This window comes from Telmatherina bonti (genome assembly GCF_933228915.1).
Source record: "Telmatherina bonti genome assembly, chromosome: 17".
NCBI lineage: Eukaryota > Metazoa > Chordata > Actinopteri > Atheriniformes > Telmatherinidae > Telmatherina > Telmatherina bonti.
In genome coordinates this window covers 36,869,015-36,890,789 of record NC_136615.1, presented here as the reverse complement: position 1 = coordinate 36,890,789, position 21,775 = coordinate 36,869,015, and the positions used below count along the sequence as shown (strand labels likewise).

At 46.5% G+C, this 21,775-nt stretch overlaps 1 protein-coding gene across 1 annotated transcript in view; it reads left to right on the top strand.

Annotated features, from left to right (window-relative positions):
* The window catches only part of dcc (DCC netrin 1 receptor), a gene marked incomplete at both ends in the record, with an annotated part of 355,940 nt that overhangs the window by 247,046 nt on the left and 87,119 nt on the right, over positions 1–21,775 (top strand). Inside the window, one exon of the mRNA XM_079256415.1 lies at positions 2,134–2,229. Coding sequence (XP_079112541.1) covers positions 2,134–2,229 — 96 coding nt within the window. The remainder of the gene's footprint in view (positions 1–2,133; positions 2,230–21,775) is intronic.

The following is a 21,775-nucleotide window of genomic DNA, read 5'->3' as shown; positions in this document are numbered from 1 at the left end:
TCCAGTCTGGTTCCTCCTCCTCATACTGGTCTCCAGTCTGGTTCCTCCTCCTCATACTGGTCTCCAGTCTGGTTCCTCCTCCTCATACTGGTCTCCAGTCTGGTTCCTCCTCCTCATACTGGTCTCCAGTCTGGTTCCTCCTCCTCATACTGGTCTCCAGTCTGGTTCCTCCTCCTCATACTGGTTTCCAGTCTGGTTCCTCCTCCTCATACTGGTCTCCAGTCTGGTTCCTCCTCCTCATACTGGTTTCCAGTCTGGTTCCTCCTCCTCATACTGGTCTCCAGTCTGGTTCCTCCTCCTCATACTGGTCTCCAGTCTGGTTTCTCCTCCTCATACTGGTCTCCAGTCTGGTTCCTCCTCCTCATACTGGTCTCCAGTCTGGTTCCTCCTCCTCATACTGGTCTCCAGTCTGGTTCCTCCTCCTCATACTGGTCTCCAGTCTGGTTCCTCCTCCTCATACTGGTCTCCAGTCTGGTTCCTCCTCCTCATACTGGTCTCCAGTCTGGTTCCTCCTCCTCATACTGGTTTCCAGTCTGGTTCCTCCTCCTCATACTGGTCTCCAGTCTGGTTCCTCCTCCTCATACTGGTTTCCAGTCTGGTTCCTCCTCCTCATACTGGTCTCCAGTCTGGTTCCTCCTCCTCATACTGGTCTCCAGTCTGGTTTCTCCTCCTCATACTGGTCTCCAGTCTGGTTTCTCCTCCTCATACTGGTCTCCAGTCTGGTTCCTCCTCCTCATACTGGTCTCCAGTCTGAGGCAATATGAACCAGTTTGCTCTCTCCAGTTAGGGAGGTTGCAGGCCACACCATCATACAGAATCTACAGAAAGCTGCCACGCTACAGGTCCAGAGGTGAATTTAGGTGGTCTACATCTCCACCTCACTTTGACCCATGAGCCTGACTGTCCATAGCAGGTCTTTGCTTTCAGGTGCTGCTAAACAGGACCTGCATCTTCTGCATCTGAGATACCAGTAATGAGATCAGAATGGGCAGGTTGTTATGGGAACAACCCACATACTCAACTCTGCAGCTCATTCCATGCAAACATTTTACATGTCTCCATGTAAAATGAAAATAAACTGGTTTTCCATGATCTGGAACAAAGGTTTCCCCCAGGAACCCTGTGTTGATCGGGGTAAAACAGCCGCATGACGCAGGGCTGACTAAAGGATGGAGATCACTGATGACTAGGTCAGGCTTCCTCTCACGATCTATGCTTTGAAATTCCTCCAGGAAATGATTTCAGCCTGCTGCTCATACAAATAAAAGCGCTGGTGACACTGATGATACTGATGATACTGATACAAGACCAACACCTAGAAACCCCTAAAGAGTTGCATTAAAGACTTCTTGTTTAGCTGAAAATGCTCATCAAGATTTTGTGTGTTCATTCTTCATGAATTCTGTCAACCTTGTGCCAATATTGACAGTGTTTCCCTCTTCTATTTATGCATTATGATGATGGAGTCCCCATTTAATTCCCATCAATGATTTAAATGAATGTAATAAGAAAGCTGCTTGGGGTGGAAATCTAATTGGGAGAGGTCTAAAAGAGAAAACATCCTCCCCAGTGAGAGCAACAAGCAATTTGCAGGCCACAGAAGACAATGATAAATTGGATAGATTTTTTGCAAAGCTAAAATTTTTCCTTTCAGGTTTATAATGGAGTTGCAATGAAATATAAAATGTAGCAGTTGTTTTGTGTGCACACATGACACCAAATACACATATGTACATGGCGTTTATTATTCATTGTGATTATTAATTCATGTGGCAAGGTATCTGGGGATTACAGCTGCCGTGTTTGCTTTACTGAGCCAAGAGTTTGATGATTGATGCAGAGAACAGGCTGCATCACCACATCAACAGAAATTAGCTGCTGTATGACCCTCAGTTCACGTCAGGTCAACGCCAAATGAAACATGTCAGGATAAAACTCCCTCTGCTTTATTACCTGAAGAAAAAATCTGCAAAAGTATCTGATAAGATCACTAAACTGTTCCTGTCAAGCTCAGCTTGACATTTCATTTCGCTCATTAATTACGTTTTAACACGAGTCACATTCTGAAATGACGATACACATTGCTGAAAGTCATTTAAAACGAATAACGTTGTTTCTCTGTGTCTTCCTCAGAGGCCAGCTCACACTATGTGATTTCCCTGAAGGCCTTCAACAATGCTGGAGAAGGAGTTCCTTTGTATGAGAGTGCCGTCACACGATCTCTGACAGGTAGGATCACACATTAATAATAACTAAAGCTCTGAACAGTAGCAACACTTGTTGATTGGATTTCAGTTCAGTTCAATTTAGCTTTATTTGTACAGCATCACTTCACAACAACATCATCTGAGGACACTTTACAGACACATCAATTCATGATAAATTGCCCAGTTACAGAAAAACATACATGTTGCATTGAATCTTGACTTGGATCAAGATTGGATGGTCTTCAGGGAGGGCGGTCATCTGCATGGACCATTTGGAACGGTCTATATAGATAGTTTCTACCATGCTGTCTGAAGATATTAATAAACTGAAATATATCAGATAAATATGACTGGAACCAGTCTAATGCAGTCCCTTTAATCCCAATAACATGTTCCAGCCTCTGTAGCAGAATATTGTGATCAATAGTGTCGAATGCAGAACTGAGATCTAAAAGAATGAGTCCAGACAGAAGTCCTTTATCTGAGGCCATGAGAAGATCATTAGACTTTCACCAGTGCTGTCTCTGTGCTATGATGAGCTCTAAATCCTGACTGGAACTCTTCAGATTGTTTCTGATGGGAACATATTTGGGCTGAAACTGTTTTCTCTACAATTTGATGAATAATAAGCTGTTCTAGCCACACGCCAGACTTTTTTATACACTATTAAACTTTCTTTCCAGACTATGTGACACTCTTCTACGCCTTGATGTCTGTTTTAAAGCTTGAAGCTGGGAATTAAACCACCGGGCCGCTTCTTCTGGCTTCTTCTTTAGAGGAGCAACATTATCTAGTGTTATACGCGTTAAAGCCGTCATTCCAGCAACACATTCATGGACCTGTGTTGGAGTAAAGCTCGGATGGGTGTTTCCTGTCAGGTTAACACATGGTGTTGGAGGAAATACTGCTGAAATAGACTTCTTAAATTTGTTAACAACACTATCTGTAGGTGTGTGTGCTGAGACAGTGGCGGATGTGTGTGAAAGTGCCGATGTGTGGACAAGGGGGGACTTCATGTCCCCAGGTGGGGGTGTCCTCTGTGAGTGAGGGGACGGTGGACCATCGGTCTGGGATTCCCCTTCTGCCGCCCCTCCTCTTCTCTGTCCTCATGGCCCCCTTCTGCGTGTGGTGAGTTGGTCCCTCTGGGGTCGGTGGGGGGCTCTCTGGTTAGAGTCGCCGAAGGCTCTGGTTACGGGGACGGCTGCCCCTGGCTTGTCCTGGTCCTTGGGAGGCCCTGGGAGTGGGGGGCATGCCTAGTGCCGCTGGCGGCTCACCTTCTTAAATCCCTCGACCCCTCTTCCTCCCCGCCCCCCATCACACACAGGCAGGGTATTGGGAGGTGTGCACGTGGCGCTGGGTGGTGAGAAAGGTGTGTGTGTTATATGCTGAGTGGGATGTGTGAGTGAGGGTGAAGTTTGGAGGGGGGGGGCTGTGGGTTGGGGAGGGGTGTTTGGTGGGGCATGTGTGGTTGGGTGGAAGTAGAGGGATGGGGGAGGGGGGTGTGAATGTGTGTGGAGGGGATGGGGTGGAGGGGTCGGTAGGGGTTTGTGTGACTTGGTATGGGTGAGTGAGTAGAGGTGGGGTGGGGTTGTGTATGTGATGGGAGATGTGTGTGGATGGCGGAGGGGTGTGTGGATGGGGGCTGAGAGGGGAGTACGTGTTGGGGGAGGGAGGGTGTGCATGTTTATGTGTGTGTGGTTTGGTGGTGGGGGGGTGGTGTCCTGTACCCGGGGGCGCAGCTGGTGCGCTGGGGTGCGACCTGGCTGCCGCTGGGTGGCGGTCTGGGGATCCTGGTCCTCCATCGGTGTGGGCTGTACCCTCTGCCTGCGGGGGCGGGGGGCTGCTCACGGGCTCTTGGGGCCCTGGGGCCTGCGCTCTGTCTGCCCTGGGGGGCCGGTGCCCGGCGGGATCGGCCCTTGCCGGCCTGGGCCTGCTGGGGCCTGTTCCCCCTGACTGCGGGGGACTCTGGTTGGGCACCTCCTTCGCCACCTCCTGGGCAGATGCATGGCTGGCTCTGGAGTGGGGGGGTTGGGATCTGTACCTGGGGGTGACTGTCGGTTACCCGGGTCTCTGGGTTCTCCTGGCCTTCCTCTAGCTGTAGGCGGGCGGGGTCACATTGGCATGATCACTCTTCTCTAAACACGTTCCACTCTGAATGTTCTGCATGAATGTTCTGCATGTGTCACAGTCACTGAGTCATCCAGCAAGTTTATTCACTAACAGCAGGTACCTCTCTTTCTGTCTTTTTGACTTAACTTGCTAGTTTCTGGTCCTCATGATTGTCAACGGTTTTGTTCTCCACGAATCTAGAGTTGGCTTGTGTGGGTGTATATATTTACGTGTGTGTGTGTGTGTGTATGTGTATGTGTGTGTATATGTATGTATGTGTGTTGTGTATATGTATATATATCTATATATATATATAGATATAGATATATATCTATATATATATATATAGATATTTATATATATATATATATATATATATATATATATATATATATATATATATATATGTATGTGTGTGTGTGTGTGTGTGTGCGGTCGAGTGTATATACATGTATATGTAGGTGGGTATGTATGTGCATATACGTGTATGCATTGATCTCTTTCTTTTGTTTTCTCTGTTCTCTTTCTGCCCCTTTTCTATCCTTTCCGGTCCAGCAGCATAAACTCTGTAATACAAACTATTATCCAAAACAAATATAGGAAAATAAAATAAGAATCAAGAAATACAAGGGGATCATTACATCTATAAAAGTTCCCTTGACAAAATAAATTTGCTCAGCAGAACATCAGTCTGCTGCTTAAATTCTGGACAAAACTAATCAATAGTTCTGATTTAAAGATAGCTGCCACACCTCCTCCTCGACCTGTAGTTCTGGGAACATGAACAGTTAGACAATCTGGTGGAGTCGATTCATTAATACTAACATGATCCTCCTGCTGCAGCAGGTTTCCGTAAGACAAGATAGATCAATATGATGATCAGTAATCAGGTCATTGATTAACAGACTCAGACACAAGAGATCTGATATTCAATAAACTGCTTTTAATGGTTTTATTATTATATCTTATTATATTAATTGTTTTGATATTAATGAGGTTTTCATGATTTGCGCCACCTGTGCATTTTGTTTTATTCTTTCTGGGAGGTGGTGGGGTGGTAATAATCTTGCTGTATTTATGTTTAGCAGTAGTTTTAGATAGGATATAAGGTCTCCTGCTTGGGTACCCGTAATGTATTTAAGCACGATCCCTGATGCATCTAACACCATGTCATGTCTCTAACTATGGAGCACCATCTCAAGTTTCTCACAACTGAGTCACCGATTATCAGAGTGGTTGGAGAAGAGTTTGACCTGAAGTGGTGGTAGTGAAGAGGGGTGGTCAGGTTAGAAGTTGAACACACACGTTGACGGTAACGTGATCTCTGACTGGTAGAAACACACACGTTGACGGTAACGTGATCTCTGACTGGTAGAAACACACACGTTGACGGTAACGTGATCTCTGACTGGTAGAAACACACACGTTGACGGTAACGTGATCTCTGACTGGTAGAAACACACACGTTGACGGTAACCGTGATCTCTGACTGGTAGAAACACACACGTTGACGGTAACGTGATCTCTGACTGGTAGAAACACACACGTTGACGGTAACGTGATCTCTGACTGGTAGAAACACACACGTTGACGGTAACGTGATCTCTGACTGGTAGAAACACACACGTTGACGGTAACGTGATCTCTGACTGGTAGAAACACACACGTTGACGGTAACGTGATCTCTGACTGGTAGAAACACACACGTTGAGGTAACGTGATCTCTGACTGGTAGAAACACACACGTTGACGGTAACGTGATCTCTGACTGGTAGAAACACACACGTTGACGGTAACGTGATCTCTGACTGGTAGAAACACACACGTTGACGGTAACGTGATCTCTGACTGGTAGAAACACACACGTTGACGGTAACGTGATCTCTGACTGGTAGAAACACACACGTTGACGGTAACGTGATCTCTGACTGGTAGAAACACACACGTTGACGGTAACGTGATCTCTGACTGGTAGAAACACACACGTTGACGGTAACGTGATCTCTGACTGGTAGAAACACACACTGTTGACGGTAACGTGATCTCTGACTGGTAGAAACACACACGTTGACGGTAACGTGATCTCTGACTGGTAGAAACACACACGTTGACGGTAACGTGATCTCTGACTGGTAGAAACACACACGTTGACGGTAACGTGATCTCTGACTGGTAGAAACACACACGTTGACGGTAACGTGATCTCTGACTGGTAGAAACACACACGTTGACGGTAACGTGATCTCTGACTGGTAGAAACACACACGTTGACGGTAACGTGATCTCTGACTGGTAGAAACACACGTTGACGGTAACGTGATCTCTGACTGGTAGAAACACACACGTTGACGGTAACGTGATCTCTGACTGGTAGAAACACACGTTGACGGTAACGTGATCTCTGACTGGTAGAAACACACACGTTGACGGTAACGTGATCTCTGACTGGTAGAAACACACGTTGACGATAACGTGATCTCTGACTGGTAGAAACACACACGTTGACGGTAACGTGATCTCTGACTGGTAGAAACACACGTTGACGGTAACGTGATCTCTGACTGGTAGAAACACACACGTTGACGGTAACGTGATCTCTGACTGGTAGAAACACACACGTTGACGGTAACGTGATCTCTGACTGGTAGAAACACACACGTTGACGGTAACGTGATCTCTGACTGGTAGAAACACACACGTTGACGGTAACGTGATCTCTGACTGGTAGAAACACACACGTTGACGGTAACGTGATCTCTGACTGGTAGAAACACACACGTTGACGGTAACGTGATCTCTGACTGGTAGAAACACACACGTTGACGGTAACGTGATCTCTGACTGGTAGAAACACACACGTTGACGGTAACGTGATCTCTGACTGGTAGAAACACACACGTTGACGGTAACGTGATCTCTGACTGGTAGAAACACACACGTTGACGGTAACGTGATCTCTGACTGGTAGAAACACACACGTTGACGGTAACGTGATCTCTGACTGGTAGAAACACACACGTTGACAGGTAACGTGATCTCTGACTGGTAGAAACACACACGTTGACGGTAACGTGATCTCTGACTGGTAGAAACACACACGTTGACAGGTAACGTGATCTCTGACTGGTAGAAACACACACCGTTGACGGTAACGTGATCTCTGACTGGTAGAAACACACACGTTGACAATAACGTGATCTCTGACTGGTAGAAACACACGTTGACGGTAACGTGATCTCTGACTGGTAGAAACACACACGTTGACGGTAACGTGATCTCTGACTGTAGAAACACACACGTTGACAGTAACGTGATCTCTGACTGGTAGAAACACACGTTGACGGTAACGTGATCTCTGACTGGTAGAAACACACACGTTGACGGTAACGTGATCTCTGACTGGTAGAAACACACACGTTGACGGTAACGTGATCTCTGACTGGTAGAAACACACGTTGACGGTAACGTGATCTCTGACTGGTAGAAACACACACGTTGACGGTAACGTGATATCTGACTGGTAGAAACACACGTTGACGTAACGATCTCTGACTGGTAGAAACACACACGTTGACGGTAACGTGATCTCTGACTGGTAGAAACACACACGTTGACGGTAACGTGATCTCTGACTGGTAGAAACACACACGTTGACGGTAACGTGATCTCTGACTGGTAGAAACACACACGTTGACGGTAACGTGATCTCTGACTGGTAGAAACACACACGTTGACGGTAACGTGATCTCTGACTGGTAGAAACACACACGTTGACGGTAACGTGATCTCTGACTGGTAGAAACACACACGTTGACGGTAACGTGATCTCTGACTGGTAGAAACACACACGTTGACGGTAACGTGATCTCTGACTGGTAGAAACACACACGTTGACGGTAACGTGATCTCTGACTGGTAGAAACACACACGTTGACGGTAACGTGATCTCTGACTGGTAGAAACACACACGTTGACGGTAACGTGATCTCTGACTGGTAGAAACACACACGTTGACGGTAACGTGATCTCTGACTGGTAGAAACACACACGTTGACGGTAACGTGATCTCTGACTGGTAGAAACACACACGTTGACGGTAACGTGATCTCTGACTGGTAGAAACACACACGTTGACGGTAACGTGATCTCTGACTGGTAGAAACACACACGTTGACGGTAACGTGATCTCTGACTGGTAGAAACACACACGTTGACGGTAACGTGATCTCTGACTGGTAGAAACACACACGTTGACGGTAACGTGATCTCTGACTGGTAGAAACACACACGTTGACGGTAACGTGATCTCTGACTGGTAGAAACACACACGTTGACGGTAACGTGATCTCTGACTGGTAGAAACACACACGTTGACGGTAACGTGATCTCTGACTGGTAGAAACACACACGTTGACGGTAACGTGATCTCTGACTGGTAGAAACACACACGTTGACGGTAACGTGATCTCTGACTGGTAGAAACACACACGTTGACGGTAACGTGATCTCTGACTGGTAGAAACACACACGTTGACGGTAACGTGATCTCTGACTGGTAGAAACACACACGTTGACGAGTAACGTGATCTCTGACTGGTAGAAACACACACGTTGACAGGTAAACGTGATCTCTGACTGGTAGAAACACACACGTTGACGGTAACGTGATCTCTGACTGGTAGAAACACACACGTTGACGATAACGTGATCTCTGACTGGTAGAAACACACACGTTGACAGTAACGTGATCTCTGACTGGTAGAAACACACACGTTGACGGTAACGTGATCTGAAACACACACGTTGACGGTAACGTGATCTCTGACTGGTAGAAACACACACGTTGACGGTAACGTGATCTCTGACTGGTAGAAACACACACGTTGACGATAACGTGATCTCTGACTGGTAGAAACACACACGTTGACGATAACGTGATCTCTGACTGGTAGAAACACACACGTTGACGGTAATGTGATCTCTGACTGGTAGAAACACACACGTTGACGGTAACGTGATCTCTGACTGGTAGAAACACACGTTGACGGTAACGTGATCTCTGACTGGTAGAAACACACACGTTGACGGTAACGTGATCTCTGACTGGTAGAAACACACACGTTGACGGTAACGTGATCTCTGACTGGTAGAAACACACACGTTGACGGTAACGTGATCTCTGACTGGTAGAAACACACGTTGACGGTAACGTGATCTCTGACTGGTAGAAACACACACGTTGACGGTAACGTGATCTCTGACTGGTAGAAACACACACGTTGACTGTAACGTGATCTCTGACTGGTAGAAACACACACGTTGACGGTAACGTGATCTCTGACTGGTAGAAACACACGTTGACGGTAACGTGATCTCTGACTGGTAGAAACACACACGTTGACGGTAACGTGATCTCTGACTGGTAGAAACACACACGTTGACAGTAACGTGATCTCTGACTGGTAGAAACACACACGTTGACGGTAACGTGATCTCTGACTGGTAGAAACACACACGTTGACTGTAACGTGATCTCTGACTGGTAGAAACACACACGTTGACTGTAACGTGATCTCTGACTGGTAGAAACACACACGTTGACGGTAACGTGATCTCTGACTGGTAGAAACACACACGTTGACAGTAACGTGATCTCTGACTGGTAGAAACACACACGTTGACGGTAACGTGATCTCTGACTGGTAGAAACACACACGTTGACGGTAACGTGATCTCTGACTGGTAGAAACACACACGTTGACGGTAACGTGATCTCTGACTGGTAGAAACACACACGTTGACGGTAACGTGATCTCTGACTGGTAGAAACACACACGTTGACGGTAACGTGATCTCTGACTGGTAGAAACCACACACGTTGACGGTAACGTGATCTCTGACTGGTAGAAACACACACGTTGACGGTAACGTGATCTCTGACTGGTAGAAACACACACGTTGACGGTAACGTGATCTCTGACTGGTAGAAACACACACGTTGACGATAACGTGATCTCTGACTGGTAGAAACACACACGTTGACGGTAACGTGATCTCTGACTGGTAGAAACACACACGTTGACGGTAACGTGATCTCTGACTGGTAGAAACACACGTTGACGGTAACGTGATCTCTGACTGGTAGAAACACACACGTTGACGGTAACGTGATCTCTGACTGGTAGAAACACACACGTTGACGGTAACGTGATCTCTGACTGGTAGAAACACACACGTTGACGGTAACGTGATCTCTGACTGGTAGAAACACACACGTTGACGGTAACGTGATCTCTGACTGGTAGAAACACACACGTTGACGGTAACGTGATCTCTGACTGGTAGAAACACACACGTTGACGGTAACGTGATCTCTGACTGGTAGAAACACACACGTTGACGGTAACGTGATCTCTGACTGGTAGAAACACACACGTTGACGGTAACGTGATCTCTGACTGGTAGAAACACACACGTTGACGGTAACGTGATCTCTGACTGGTAGAAACACACACGTTGACGGTAACGTGATCTCTGACTGGTAGAAACACACACGTTGACAGTAACGTGATCTCTGACTGGTAGAAACACACACGTTGACGGTAACGTGATCTCTGACTGGTAGAAACACACACGTTGACGGTAACGTGATCTCTGACTGGTAGAAACACACACGTTGACAGTAATGTGATCTCTGACTGGTAGAAACACACACGTTGACGGTAACGTGATCTCTGACTGGTAGAAACACACACGTTGACGGTAACATGATCTCTGACTGGTAGAAACACACACGTTGACGGTAACGTGATCTCTGACTGGTAGAAACACACACGTTGACGGTAACGTGATCTCTGACTGGTAGAAACACACACGTTGACGGTAACGTGATCTCTGACTGGTAGAAACACACACGTTGACGGTAACATGATCTCTGACTGGTAGAAACACACACGTTGACGGTAACGTGATCTCTGACTGGTAGAAACACACACGTTGACGGTAACGTGATCTCTGACTGGTAGAAACACACACGTTGACGGTAACGTGATCTCTGACTGGTAGAAACACACACGTTGACGGTAACGTGATCTCTGACTGGTAGAAACACACACGTTGACGGTAACGTGATCTCTGACTCGTAGAAACACACACGTTGACAGTAACGTGATCTCTGACTGGTAGAAACACACACGTTGACAGTAACGTGATCTCTGACTGGTAGAAACACACACGTTGACGGTAACGTGATCTCTGACTGGTAGAAACACACACGTTGACGGTAACAGTGATCTCTGACTGGTAGAAACACACACGTTGACGGTAACGTGATCTCTGACTGGTAGAAACACACACGTTGACAGTAACGTGATCTCTGACTGGTAGAAACACACACGTTGACGGTAACGTGATCTCTGACTGGTAGAAACACACACGTTGACGGTAACGTGATCTCTGACTGGTAGAAACACACACGTTGACGGTAACGTGATCTCTGACTGGTAGAAACACACACGTTGACGGTAACGTGATCTCTGACTGGTAGAAACACACACGTTGACGGTAACGTGATCTCTGACTGGTAGAAACACACACGTTGACAGTAACGTGATCTCTGACTGGTAGAAACACACACGTTGACGGTAACGTGATCTCTGACTGGTAGAAACACACACGTTGACGGTAACGTGATCTCTGACTGGTAGAAACACACACGTTGACGGTAACGTGATCTCTGACTGGTAGAAACACACACGTTGACGGTAACATGATCTCTGACTGGTAGAAACACACACGTTGACGGTAACATGATCTCTGACTGGTAGAAACACACACGTTGACAGTAACGTGATCTCTGACTGGTAGAAACACACACGTTGACGGTAACATGATCTCTGACTGGTAGAAACACACACGTTGACAGTAACGTGATCTCTGACTGGTAGAAACACACACGTTGACGGTAACGTGATCTCTGACTGGTAGAAACACACACGTTGACGGTAACGTGATCTCTGACTGGTAGAAACACACACGTTGACGGTAACGTGATCTCTGACTGGTAGAAACACACACGTTGACGGTAACGTGATCTCTGACTGGTAGAAACACACACGTTGACGGTAACGTGATCTCTGACTGGTAGAAACACACACGTTGACGGTAACGTGATCTCTGACTGGTAGAAACACACACGTTGACGGTAACGTGATCTCTGACTGGTAGAAACACACACGTTGACGGTAATGTGATCTCTGACTGGTAGAAACACACACGTTGACGGTAATGTGATCTCTGACTGGTAGAAACACACACGTTGACGGTAACGTGATCTCTGACTGGTAGAAACACACACGTTGACGGTAACGTGATCTCTGACTGGTAGAAACACACACGTTGACGGTAACGTGATCTCTGACTGGTAGAAACACACACGTTGACGGTAACGTGATCTCTGACTGGTAGAAACACACACGTTGACGGTAACGTGATCTCTGACTGGTAGAAACACACACGTTGACGGTAACGTGATCTCTGACTGGTAGAAACACACACGTTGACGGTAACGTGATCTCTGACTGGTAGAAACACACACGTTGACGGTAACGTGATCTCTGACTGGTAGAAACACACACGTTGACGGTAACGTGATCTCTGACTGGTAGAAACACACACGTTGACGGTAACGTGATCTCTGACTGGTAGAAACACACACGTTGACGGTAACGTGATCTCTGACTGGTAGAAACACACACGTTGACGGTAACGTGATCTCTGACTGGTAGAAACACACACGTTGACGGTAACGTGATCTCTGACTGGTAGAAACACACACGTTGACGGTAACGTGATCTCTGACTGGTAGAAACACACACGTTGACGGTAACGTGATCTCTGACTGGTAGAAACACACACGTTGACGGTAACGTGATCTCTGACTGGTAGAGACACACACGTTGACGGTAACGTGATCTCTGACTGGTAGAAACACACACGTTGACGGTAACGTGATCTCTGACTGGTAGAAACACACACGTTGACGGTAACGTGATCTCTGACTGGTAGAAACACACACGTTGACGGTAACGTGATCTCTGACTGGTAGAAACACACACGTTGACGGTAACGTGATCTCTGACTGGTAGAAACACACACGTTGACGGTAACGTGATCTCTGACTGGTAGAAACACACACGTTGACGGTAACGTGATCTCTGACTGGTAGAAACACACACGTTGACGGTAACGTGATCTCTGACTGGTAGAAACACACACGTTGACGGTAACGTGATCTCTGACTGGTAGAAACACACACGTTGACGGTAACGTGATCTCTGACTGGTAGAAACACACACGTTGACGGTAACGTGATCTCTGACTGGTAGAAACACACACGTTGACGGTAACGTGATCTCTGACTGGTAGAAACACACACGTTGACGGTAACGTGATCTCTGACTGGTAGAAACACACACGTTGACGGTAACGTGATCTCTGACTGGTAGAAACACACACGTTGACGGTAACGTGATCTCTGACTGGTAGAAACACACACGTTGACGGTAACGTGATCTCTGACTGGTAGAAACACACACGTTGACGGTAACGTGATCTCTGACTGGTAGAAACACACACGTTGACGGTAACGTGATCTCTGACTGGTAGAAACACACACGTTGACGGTAACGTGATCTCTGACTGGTAGAAACACACACGTTGACGGTAACGTGATCTCTGACTGGTAGAAACACACACGTTGACGGTAACGTGATCTCTGACTGGTAGAAACACACACGTTGACGGTAACGTGATCTCTGACTGGTAGAAACACACACGTTGACGGTAACGTGATCTCTGACTGGTAGAAACACACACGTTGACGGTAACGTGATCTCTGACTGGTAGAAACACACACGTTGACGGTAACGTGATCTCTGACTGGTAGAAACACACACGTTGACGGTAACGTGATCTCTGACTGGTAGAAACACACACGTTGACGGTAACGTGATCTCTGACTGGTAGAAACACACGTTGACGGTAACGTGATCTCTGACTGGTAGAAACACACACGTTGACGGTAACGTGATCTCTGACTGGTAGAAACACACACGTTGACGGTAACGTGATCTCTGACTGGTAGAAACACACACGTTGACGGTAACGTGATCTCTGACTGGTAGAAACACACACGTTGACGGTAACGTGATCTCTGACTGGTAGAAACACACACGTTGACGGTAACGTGATCTCTGACTGGTAGAAACACACACGTTGACGGTAACGTGATCTCTGACTGGTAGAAACACACACGTTGACGATAACGTGATCTCTGACTGGTAGAAACACACACGTTGACGGTAACGTGATCTCTGACTGGTAGAAACACACACGTTGACGGTAACGTGATCTCTGACTGGTAGAAACACACACGTTGACGGTAACGTGATCTCTGACTGGTAGAAACACACACGTTGACGGTAACGTGATCTCTGACTGTAGAAACACACACGTTGACTGTAACGTGATCTCTGACTGGTAGAAACACACACGTTGACGGTAACGTGATCTCTGACTGGTAGAAACACACACGTTGACTGTAACGTGATCTCTGACTGGTAGAAACACACACGTTGACGGTAACGTGATCTCTGACTGGTAGAAACACACACGTTGACGGTAACGTGATCTCTGACTGGTAGAAACACACACGTTGACGGTAACGTGATCTCTGACTGGTAGAAACACACACGTTGACTGTAACTAACGTGATCTCTGACTGGTAGAAACACACACGTTGACGGTAACGTGATCTCTGACTGGTAGAAACACACACGTTGACGGTAACGTGATCTCTGACTGGTAGAAACACACACGTTGACGGTAACGTGATCTCTGACTGGTAGAAACACACACGTTGACGGTAACGTGATCTCTGACTGGTAGAAACACACACGTTGACGGTAACGTGATCTCTGACTGGTAGAAACACACACGTTGACGGTAACGTGATCTCTGACTGGTAGAAACACACACGTTGACGGTAACGTGATCTCTGACTGGTAGAAACACACACGTTGACGGTAACGTGATCTCTGACTGGTAGAAACACACACGTTGACGGTAACGTGATCTCTGACTGGTAGAAACACACACGTTGACGGTAACGTGATCTCTGACTGGTAGAAACACACACGTTGACGGTAACGTGATCTCTGACTGGTAGAAACACACACGTTGACGGTAACGTGATCTCTGACTGGTAGAAACACACACGTTGACGGTAACGTGATCTCTGACTGGTAGAAACACACACGTTGACGGTAACGTGATCTCTGACTGGTAGAAACACACACGTTGACGGTAACGTGATCTCTGACTGGTAGAAACACACACGTTGACGGTAACGTGATCTCTGACTGGTAGAAACACACACGTTGACGGTAACGTGATCTCTGACTGGTAGAAACACACACGTTGACGGTAACGTGATCTCTGACTGGTAGAAACACACACGTTGACGGTAACGTGATCTCTGACTGGTAGAAACACACACGTTGACGGTAACGTGATCTCTGACTGGTAGAAACACACACGTTGACGGTAACGTGATCTCTGACTGGTAGAAACACACACGTTGACGGTAACGTGATCTCTGACTGGTAGAAACACACACGTTGACGGTAACGTGATCTCTGACTGGTAGAAACACACACGTTGACGGTAACGTGATCTCTGACTGGTAGAAACACACACGTTGACGGTAACGTGATCTCTGACTGGTAGAAACACACACGTTGACGGTAACGTGATCTCTGACTGGTAGAAACACACACGTTGACGGTAACGTGATCTCTGACTGGTAGACACACACGTTGACGGTAACGTGATCTCTGACTGGTAGAAACACACACGTTGACAATAACGTGATCTCTGACTGGTAGAAACACACACGTTGACGGTAACGTGATCTCTGACTGGTAGAAACACACGTTGACGGTAACGTGATCTCTGACTGGTAGAAACACACACGTTGACGGTAACGTGATCTCTGACTGGTAGAAACACACGTTGACGGTAACGTGATCTCTGACTGGTAGAAACACACACGTTGACGGTAACGTGATCTCTGACTGGTAGAAACACACACGTTGACGGTAACGTGATCTCTGACTGGTAGAAACACACGTTGACGGTAACGTGATCTCTGACTGGTAGAAACACACACGTTGACGGTAACGTGATCTCTGACTGGTAGAAACACACACGTTGACGGTAACGTGATCTCTGACTGGTAGAAACACACACGTTGACGGTAACGTGATCTCTGACTGGTAGAAACACACACGTTGACGGTAACGTGATCTCTGACTGGTAGAAACACACACGTTGACGGTAACGTGATCTCTGACTGGTAGAAACACACGTTGACGGTAACGTGATCTCTGACTGGTAGAAACACACACGTTGACGGTAACGTGATCTCTGACTGGTAGAAACACACACGTTGACGGTAACGTGATCTCTGACTGGTAGAAACACACACGTTGACGGTAACGTGATCTCTGACTGGTAGAAACACACACGTTGACGGTAACGTGATCTCTGACTGGTAGAAACACACGTTGACGGTAACGTGATCTCTGACTGGTAGAAACACACACGTTGACGGTAACGTGATCTCTGACTGGTAGAAACACACACGTTGACGGTAACGTGATCTCTGACTGGTAGAAACACACACGTTGACGGTAACGTGATCTCTGACTGGTAGAAACACACACGTTGACGATAACGTGATCTCTGACTGGTAGAAACACACACGTTGACGGTAACGTGATCTCTGACTGGTAGAAACACACACGTTGACGGTAACGTGATCTCTGACTGGTAGAAACACACACCTTGACGGTAACGTGATCTCTGACTGGTAGAAACACACACGTTGACGGTAACGTGATCTCTGACTGGTAGAAACACACACGTTGACGGTAACGTGATCTCTGACTGGTAGAAACACACGTTGACGGTAACGTGATCTCTGACTGGTAGAAACACACACGTTGACGGTAACGTGATCTCTGACTGGTAGAAACACACACGTTGACGGTAACGTGATCTCTGACTGGTAGAAACACACACGTTGACGGTAACGTGATCTCTGACTGGTAGAAACACACACGTTGACGGTAACGTGATCTCTGACTGGTAGAAACACACACGTTGACGGTAACGTGATCTCTGACTGGTAGAAACACACACGTTGACGGTAACGTGATCTCTGACTGGTAGAAACACACACGTTGACGGTAACGTGATCTCTGACTGGTAGAAACACACACGTTGACGGTAACGTGATCTCTGACTGGTAGAAACACACACGTTGACGGTAACGTGATCTCTGACTGGTAGAAACACACACGTTGACGGTAACGTGATCTCTGACTGGTAGAAACACACGTTGACGGTAACGTGATCTCTGACTGGTAGAAACACACACGTTGACGGTAACGTGATCTCTGACTGGTAGAAACACACACGTTGACGGTAACGTGATCTCTGACTGGTAGAAACACACACGTTGACGGTAACGTGATCTCTGACTGGTAGAAACACACACGTTGACGGTAACGTGATCTCTGACTGGTAGAAACACACACGTTGACGGTAACGTGATCTCTGACTGGTAGAAACACACGTTGACGGTAACGTGATCTCTGACTGGTAGAAACACACACGTTGACGGTAACGTGATCTCTGACTGGTAGAAACACACACGTTGACGGTAACGTGATCTCTGACTGGTAGAAACACACACGTTGACTGTAACGTGATCTCTGACTGGTAGAAACACACGTTGACGGTAACGTGATCTCTGACTGGTAGAAACACACACGTTGACGGTAACGTGATCTCTGACTGGTAGAAACACACACGTTGACGGTAACGTGATCTCTGACTGGTAGAAACACACACGTTGACGGTAACGTGATCTCTGACTGGTAGAAACACACACGTTGACGGTAACGTGATCTCTGACTGGTAGAAACACACACGTTGACAGTAACGTGATCTCTGACTGGTAGAAACACACACGTTGATTGTGTGTTGATGTTGCTATTGACATCACCCGGTGCTGTTTGATAGACCTGGGCCTCGGCTGGTTTGGGTGGGAGTAAACGCTGCTGGCTTTGGGGGGGTGCCGGTCAGTTGCATCTGTTGGGATCATCTGGGATGGGGCGGGACTGGGGGTTGTGGTCTGTCCTCATGGGGTGTCACGCTCCGGGCATGTTGGGAAGGAGAGAGGAGGGGGACTGTGAGTGAACGAGTGAAGTTGCAAATAGAAGGTGAGAGAGGTGTGTCTCTGTGTGTGTTTGTTGGTGGGGGGGGGGAACATGACTCCAGTGTGTATAGGTGTATGGATGTGTGTCTGTGTAAGTGGGTTTGTATGCATGCTTATGTACATGCAAATGTACGTAAGTTGTTCTGTTTCTCATCTCTTTTTTCTTTCTCTCTCTCTTTTTCTCTCTACAAGTTGTTTTCTGTTTTCTCTTCTTTTGGATTCTCTTTCTGTCCCTCTTCTGTCCTCTCCGGTCCGGTCCAGCAGTACAAACTTTGTCATACAAACAATTATGTAAAATAAATAGAAAAATAAAATAAGAATCCAGAATATCAATGGGAGCATTATATCTATGATGCTTCCCTTGGCAAAGTAAATTTGCCAGCAGAATAGAGCATCCAGAACATCATTCTGCCTGCCTAAATGCAGGACAAGACAAAAAAAAAAAAAAAAAAAGAAAAGCAAGCCCTGAATCGAGGTCATGACGCCTGACTTGATATGTCTGGGCTTTACGTTTCATGAGGCATCTTGATATGATATATGCTGGAGCCAGCGATGTGTCAGCCCATAGCAAACATTTCTGTTGCTGCTGTTTAATGCACCTATGCATCAGATCATGTCTAACATTTTCATGTAGTTAATTGTTGCCATGGTTAAATACAAACAATGAAACCTGTTTGATCCAATATAATGCTGTCTGATGGATCGAACACTGTTTTATCTAATGATCTGCCTGGTAGAATGAACACCAGGATCCATGCTGGAGCACTGGGATTAAATATTGATGCCTGTAGTTGTACATACAATTACTGAGACAGTATGGAGAATTCAGCAATTAAGCTACAGCAACAGATCAGTTGGGGCTATCTCTTTAACCTTTCCACGTCCCACGTAGCACAGAAGGGGCCAGCTGATAGATTGGAGCATATCTGACTGCCTTTCAGCTGGTTAGTACTGGACCTTCATGGGATAATCTATTGCATCATGAATCAGAACAACATCAGGCCATAGATTGTGGTTAATTAGCCTACTTCCGTGTCCACTGGTGGCTTGTGTCTTTGGTGAAGTTTTGTGAACAACTCCTGGAGTTGTGTCTGATGTGACTGCAAGGTTTTCATGAAGTCTGACAGTCAAACTTCAATCTGTCTGATGTTGTGAAATATTCATACCACAGAAAGCCTTCACACCCCAGTCAGAGCTCATTTATCTGCAATGTGAATCAGGCCTACTTATGTCTGATTTTACAGCGATATTCTACAGTGACTGTAGTGTGATGGCTGGTGTATTTACTGCTCTGGCCAGAGAATATGTCGCTCTCCCTGTGGATGAGCAGCTGTAGAAACGAGTGAAATTAAACAAATTCAACTCAAGTGTCATAAATTAAACAGTCAGCTCCTCCACTGATAAAAAGAGCTTTTCACTCCATCAGGATGTGACGATGGTCCCACCGAGCTGGACCAAGGAACCCAGCTGCTTCCTGGCCAGACTCAGCAGGAAGCCATGTTTTAGTCATGCTACTTCTCTGAAGAAGAGAAGAGAAGCAAAGGAGGAAAGATGAAGGCTAGAGGTGCTTTAGCCAAAGATGAAGAAGCAGAAAATGAAATGTGAAATATTTTACAGCAAAGTCATGCTTTTCTTCAGCTTATCCCATTTTCTGAGAGGGACAGATTGGATGTGGACATCCTGCAGACTGTCCTCTTACTTCTTGGCATTTTGAGTTGACCGCTTTTGCCCATTTTTCCAGACTTTTTCTTCTTGTACTTGGTGATCACGTCGGCTGTGTTGCAGCTAGTTGCATAAATTACAAAAACTGCTATAGAATCATCAAGATCAACATTTTTTCTCAAACTATTTCAACATTTTCTTTCCTGATCAAATATACCAAGCATTCAATCATGTTAAGGATTTAAATTCCAGTTTCATTACATGGAGTTCCACACACATCTGGACCTTCACCAAAGTGGAATTATTTTCCACACTATGGATATCAGAGGGTTGAGTCTGCTGGTGATTACACACATATGCATGTCACAAAGATTAACACCTACATTTATTCTTATCCATGTGAGCATTTTATGTGATGTCTGGTGACCTTGATGATAGGTGGTGATTTTATCGCAGTTTTTGAGCACGGACACTGGACGTTCACCAGAGGATGAAATCTGAGCACAGAACATTTAAACATGGAGCGGCTTTCTTCCTGTAGTTGCAGAGAGAGTGTTCACAGCAGGCCAAGCCAACAAGCACACGTCAGACATGATGGCAACCTTCCCAGCGTTTGTCCCGTCCTGAGCCAGAGCTTTTGGTGGAAACTGGGTTCAAGTGACCTTAGTCTGAACAGTGATGTCACATTCCTTCCACCCTTTACATCCCGGGAGTGAGACAGGCGTCAGAGAGAAGACGTGGAAATACATCATGCTACGTGTGACATCAAGTCTTCCCCCGGGTCTCTGCAGGACCACAGTCTGATAGAGGCTTTATATCATTATGTCAACAAACCCGCAAGAAAACTTCGATCATAGTAAACGATTTAGAATCAAACCTTCAGAGTGAAAGTAAGAGTGGGAGGGTCTACAGGAAGACCTGCTCCAGTTTCCCACATGGAAAAGAAGCTTTGTCCTCCTACCACCAGGTTCCAAAGTCTAATCAAATAGAACTCCAGCTCCAGAAGCGACAACACATCTCTGAAACGACGATGTCGGGCCGAGCCTCTCACTGGACCTTCACTCACATCTGGAGTTCCACACACATCTGGACCTTCACTCACATCTGGAGTTGCACACACATCTGGAGTTCCACACACATCTGGACCTTCACTCACATCTGGAGTTCCACACACATCTGGACCTTCACTCACATCTGGAGTTCCACACACATCTGGACCTTCACTCACATCTGGAGTTCCACACACATCTGGACCTTCACACACATCTGGAGTTCCACACACATCTGGACCTTCACACACATCTGGAGTTCCACACACATCTGGACCTTCACACACATCTGGACCTTCACACACATCTGGAGTTCCACACACATCTGGACCTTCACTCACATCTGGACCTTCACACACATCTGGAGTTCCACGCACATCTGGACCTTCACTCACATCTGGAGT